General features: G+C 42.7%; 1 protein-coding gene across 1 annotated transcript; it reads left to right on the top strand.

Annotated features, from left to right (window-relative positions):
- The first annotated feature begins 2,967 nt into the window (after positions 1-2,967).
- On the top strand, positions 2,968-4,804 carry LOC133912197 (probable glutathione S-transferase GSTF1). The gene is made up of 3 exons (XM_062354809.1): positions 2,968-3,211; positions 3,327-3,375; positions 4,153-4,804. The coding sequence occupies exons 1-3, from the start codon at positions 3,062-3,064 to the stop codon at positions 4,614-4,616; spliced, it is 663 nt and encodes a 220-aa protein (XP_062210793.1). The 5' UTR covers positions 2,968-3,061; the 3' UTR covers positions 4,617-4,804.
- The last annotated feature ends 1,462 nt before the right edge of the window (positions 4,805-6,266 follow it).

Raw genomic sequence — 6,266 nt, forward strand, 5'->3', positions numbered from 1 at the left:
GTAGATCTATAATACTCATCATCAAGCTCTCCACCAGTTCGTGAAATGAGGCTTCGATGTGTCAAAGGCTTGGTCAACAAAAAACATTTTGACCGATAATATCATCAAGTAGAACTCGGGTTCTCGATTAGGATGATACATCTAACTAGGTTCTCGGGATCTTAAGGTTGTCTATTCGGGATTTCGAATGCCTTTCAGCACCCAAGAGAGCTCTCGGGAAGGTATTCCTTCTGAGTAGGAATTGTTATTCGCCCGATAAATATCATCCCAATCTTTCAAAAAGGATGGGGGAGAAAAGACTTGTCATTGGCTGGGTTTAAAATTTGACCTGTCACAGAAGAAATTTTGCGTGGTGGTGAAGAGATTCGGTACTTGACAAAAGTATCATAATGGCACCTGGGGACTACACGAGTACGGCGAGGTAATGCTTCATCCTCTTTGGGATATTATTCCCTGCTCCGTATGTGTTGAAAAAACACTCCAGGTATTTGAATGTGTCGAGAGGCTATCTCTTAGTCTGTGCGAGCCAACCGAAAAGATGCGATGTTGACAGCTAGCTGGCACTTGGTTCACCTCTTGGCCGCATCCACCATTCAATCCTTGAAGACAAAAAGGCACAGTCGCCCCATGACCTGGAGGACTTTATAACCACCAGGTGGTGAACCCTTGCTGCACTAGCCCCAAACTTAGCAATGGAGTCTCTGTCTGCGCTACCAAAGTCTCCCCTTCTAACGCTATCGCCATCCCCAGCCGAGATCGACTCCATTGTGGAGGTTTTTAACATCTCCTCTCACGAGGAGGTAGAAGAGGAAGCGGTGACCAGCAACATCTCTGTTAAAGATGGCAAGGCCCCAGCTCCTGAAGAATATGTTGGGAACGGGTAGGCTATGCTAGCGCAAATAAAAAATTTCTACTGCATTCAACCAGAAAACCATATGAGTAGAGGATTATAAATCGTTACCACTAGATGCGTAGTGCAAAGGAAGACGAGTTGGAGCAGACCGATCCAATGTCATGCGCGTCGATGTAGAGTAAGCAGTCAAACTCAATAGGGTTGTTGTAGACGATCGACCTCCTAGTCGGGATCAACCTGTGAGTCCGGCTTCCTTGTCGGGAGTATTCCGACTACCTAGTTGGGAGTATTCCTACTAGTCGTGATCACCTTGGGTGATGTGGCACAGGAAGAGGTTCAACGACGATGGAGGCGGCGAAGGCGTACGGGAGCTCGATGACAGGGTAGTTTCGGCGGCTGAGAAGCTAAAGATATAGTGGAAGAAGCTTTGGCGAGTGGCGGTGGAGCTATTGGGTGGCTCGGGTGGTGCTAAGCTATGCTAGGGTGGCTTGGTGGCGTGCTCGACCAAGGGCTGTTGTAATGGCGACGCCGACGGGAAATTTCGGCAAGTTGGGCTCGAACCTCGGTGAGTTTGCTTGATGGGAAAAGCTGAGGGCGTGGCGGCGAATATATAGGAGGGTGGAGAGGCTCGGGATAGGGTAGGACTCTCAGCCAGTGGCAGACTCCAACTCGGACACAACGATGCGTTCGAATCAGAGACGGAGACATCGCGGTGAAGGCGAAGGCGGAACTGGCTCTTGCGTGTTCGAGCGATGGGCTGGCGAGCGGGCGAGCAAGCGCGCGGGATTGGGCCGGAGCGCGGGTCGTGGCCCAGGCGGGAGACAGACAGGCGGCAGGGAGGAGCAGGCCGGGTGAGAGGGAGAGTGGGCCAGAGCGGGGTGATGGCCTGGTTTCGGCTGGCTTGGGTGGAGAGGAAGGGGCTCGGGTTAGGCCAGGCCGAAGGGAGAAGATGGCCCGGTTCGGGTAGGGTTTTAGGCCCAGCTGGATTTAGGTATGTCTATTACTTGGATATTTTAAAAAAAAAAGAGAAAGCAATTAAAATCCAAATAAAATACCAAATGAAGCCTAAAAATTCTAGAAAATTCCAACAAGCTTTTGAAAACATTTAGAAGCTAACTAAAAATATTTTGGGCTTATAAAAACATTTTGATGTTTTGGAAATTAAAACTTAGCTCAAAAGAAAACAAATAGAATCCAAATGAGCTCAATAAAATCCAAGAAAATCCAGAGAAAATCAACAACTCAAAAAGAAACCATAAATGCCTATTACTCAGCATGAATACATTCAAACAACTATAACCTTATTCAAATTTGAATTTGAATTATAGAAAATATGATTTTTCATATTCTAATTATTTAATCTATAATCTAATCTTGAATTTTTTTAGAAATTTGAGAAATCTGAAAATCAGGTAATCTATAATCTAATCTTGATTTTTTTTAGAAATTTGAGAAATATGAAAATTAGAGTGTGACAAAAAAAAAAAGCTGAGACAATTCCAAGACTCTACCAATTTCCGAAACCGTCCAGAAACGGTTACCAAGCTAAAAAGAAAAAAAACCTGTTGGTTTCAGGGGGTTTGAATTTATTTCTTGAGTATCATCAATTTTAAACTTTTGCAGAATAATGTTCAATAAACACAAACATGCACAGTCGCTTTTGCCAAAATAGTACACGTAGAGTCGTAGACACTATATTTAGTTACAATGTGGTTGAATTGGAATTGGAATAGTCAGATAAAACCGGCTGGTTTGGTGTGGGACCCCGGTGCCTTTTGATCCGTTTTAAACTTATAATATAGCTACGGGAAGATCTTTAGATGTATGAAAGAAGTATTGTACTGTATCCTGATAAATGTGTTCACTGAAGTCTTTGGTCAACTTTTACCATCGTGACTCATAGGGCTGAGCTAGATATACTAATTGGTTTTATTAGCTTAATTAGCTGACCTACGGAGTGACGTATTCGCAAACCAAATTTTCTTCCTTTAAAACATAAGAAAATGAACCATGGTTCGCCTTGTTGAATTTGCTTCTTCTTGGTTATAGCTACGGTCTCCAGCAATCAAAATCTGCTACAAGCCTTGCACACGCTTAATTCCTTATATAAATGGACCTGCAATGGTTGCTATCATACAACGTTCTCTTCTGCAGCCACAGAGACCACGAGGTTCCTAGTCTCTTCTCAGCAAGGTAAGACAGGTAGCCATGGCGCCGGTGAAGGTATTCGGGATGGCGAGGTCCGGGAACGTAGCACGCGTGCTGGTCTGCCTGGAGGAGGTCGGTGTTGAGTACGAGGTCGTCAACATGGACTTCGCCGCCGGTGAGCACAAGGGTCCCGAGCACCTCGCGCGCAACGTAAGTGTGCATCGCTTTTTTAGATTGCCTGTCCGTCAGGATATATTAGATCTGTGAGACGAGCATAAGTTTTTTATTAGCTAACTGGCAAAACATTTTGTTCTTTTCTTTTCAGCCGTTTGGACAGATTCCAGCATTCCAGGATGGAGAGCTAATTCTGTTTGGTGAGTTCCTAGCCTTGTATATTCCCTAGAAGGCAAAAGCTTGACACGGTTCCTAAAATGAATTTTGCCGTTGCTTTCTACATTTATATATTTCTAAAAACCCAATAAAAGTATGATATTACGGACATATTTTTCTCGAGGGGAATATTATGAAGGTATTGCAAGTAAAGAAATCTGTATATAGAATTAATTGTTTGACATCACAAATTTGAATACATATTAAGATATGTCTATCAAAATTTACATCGTTGAACTGTACGATCTCCGGAATGACATGGTCGCGAGTTCCTCGCGCGCCACGTCTCATGAATGGAGCGGAGCTAGTTGCTTGTGAGTGCTAGTTAGCTGAAGGGTCTGTGCCAGAAGAAAGCGGTGACCTCGTGATGCGTGCCTGGAAGTCACTCTGCACCTAACTTGGTGTAAAATGCACAAACTCTTTTTCTTTTTAGTTCTTTTTATCGAATAAGAGGGGGAAGAAATCTTCACAAACAATATGCTCAAGAAAAACTGTGCTTTTCGTTGGAGATCCTAGTTAAAATCGAACATTTGGACGTCTTATGATTAGACTCTTCGTAGTCCGTTGATAATCCAGTTCCATAGTAATATATTGGGACTTGGGAGAGATAGCAAAACAATCTAGAGCACACAGACTGCATGTCTGGACACAGTTGACAATACCTTGCAACACATGCAAGTTATTACCCAAAGTAAATATTCTTATGTCATTCTCTCATAGATAGACATTACAAATGTTAATTAATTTCCATCTTGTACCAGAATCCCGGGCAATTTCGAGACATGTTCTTCGTAAATACAAGACCGGTGATGTCGATCTGCTAAGGGAAGACAACCTCGAGGATTCTGCGGCTGTCGACATTTGGCTAGAGGTAGAAGTACACCAGTACAAACCTGCCGTTTATCCGATCGTATACCAGCACCTAATTGTGCCAATGCGAGGAGGAACTCCTGACCAGAAGCTCATCGCTGAGTGCATCGAGAAGACGAAGAAAGTGCTGGAAGTGTATGAGTCTCGGTTGTCCAAGTTCAAGTACCTGGCTGGAGACTTCTTCAGCCTAGCCGACCTCAGCCATTTCCCTATCACGTACTACTTCATGAGGACGCCGTATGCGTCGGTGTTGGATTCCTATCCGAGTGTCAAGGCGTGGTGGGAGGACTTGATGTCAAGGCCGGCGGTGCAGAGGGTCGTCTTCCAGCTGCCCAAGGGAACCGATGAACTATGAACTATCCCACATGCATCAAGATGGCGACCCATTCTCAATTTACTACGTGTAGTTAGTTTCTTGTAAGGATTATTAGCGGGCACTGTATTTCAGTATGTGTGATGTGTACTTTTAATTTGCTTTCAATAATAAAAGATAAATGGAGTATCCAAGAGGACCTTATTTCCCTCTGACCACCTTCCTCAAAACACATGGCAGTACCTCCATTGCCGTTGTGCCAATGTTCTCAAGCACCTCCTACTACTGCAGTACTATAGCACTGTCACTGTTAACAGATAATGCGGCGCATGGAAGTTGCCACATAACTCTATCGCTGGACCATATTCACTACAAATGTTGCACCGGCCATAACCCTTAGCTGCATATATATATATATATATATATATATATATATATATAGCTAACAACATTATTTAGATTATGTAGACAAAAGGGGGCTAGCCCAATTTATATTGAAAGCCAAGTGTTACAATATTAGTTAGGTTGTTTTCATATATATCTTATCCCTTGACGTTGCAACAAAAATACTTCAGCTATTTCCCTTCAATCTAAAGGCTTGTTTGGACTGCAATTATATTTGTCATGCCTAAACTTATGCAGTCTCAGTTTCCTTAGACAGTGTTTCGTTGCTTCCATCATTCTAATTTGCCTAACTTTTTAGCCTCCAGGCCCACCTGTCATAGATACAATCTAAAGTTTTCCTAAGGTTAGGTAGTCAATTTTCTTTCCATAGAAGTATGAAAAGACTAATCTTAGGTAGCAATATGTGGTAAAATTAGTTATGGATCAAATGACCCTAAATTACTATGATTGTCCCAGAAGTGCCACATATTCATTGTGTCACATGCTCTTTGATCCGTGTTACACTATTCTGCTGCTCCTCGGCACCAAGCCCAAACCTGACGCCCCAAACCCGCCGCATTTCTCATATTCCCAATCTTGATCACCAACAATCTAATTACTCCCTTTGGCACCAGCTTTTTCTTGTCGCTCTTTGTAATTTTTCTCTGAACTATCCAAGATCCTGCTGATCTGACTGGTGTTTTCGGGTTACCCACGGTAGCATCTATTCGTTTATTAGGATGGCATGTCGCAAAAATACATGATAGTACCAAAGCAAGTTGTTATTTCACGGCAACATTGCAAATATGTATAATTTGGCACATAACATCCAATGTGAGCTTCAGTGACAAGTCGAAATTATTTTCTAACTCCAATGATGTTTATAATGTTACTGAGTTATTTAATATAGTTCTACTACTTAGAGGTGTGAATTCTAAACGGCTTTGAGGTTGAGGACCAAAAGTCGAGTCACTACAATAGAAAACATGATCAGTGCCGGTCCATAACGAGCATCATTGCTGGTTTTTGAACTAGAACTAAACATCAGCAGTGATACTATTATCACTACTGCAGAAATCGCCATCAGTGCTGGTTTTTGAATTGATGCTGAGCAAATGGCATTGATAGTCTGGGATTATCACTATCGGTTGTAGCACCATCATTGGTAGCCTAGTATCACTGCCAATTTAAATGTGACGTTATTGGTAGTATGATTTAGGTACTTTTCCTGACGTAAACCTAATACCACAAGACATCATATTCAAATTTAATTCAACACGGTATCATCATTGGTAAGCTGTATCTAGC

This window comes from Phragmites australis, chromosome 1 (genome assembly GCF_958298935.1).
Source record: "Phragmites australis chromosome 1, lpPhrAust1.1, whole genome shotgun sequence".
Taxonomy (NCBI): domain Eukaryota; kingdom Viridiplantae; phylum Streptophyta; class Magnoliopsida; order Poales; family Poaceae; genus Phragmites; species Phragmites australis.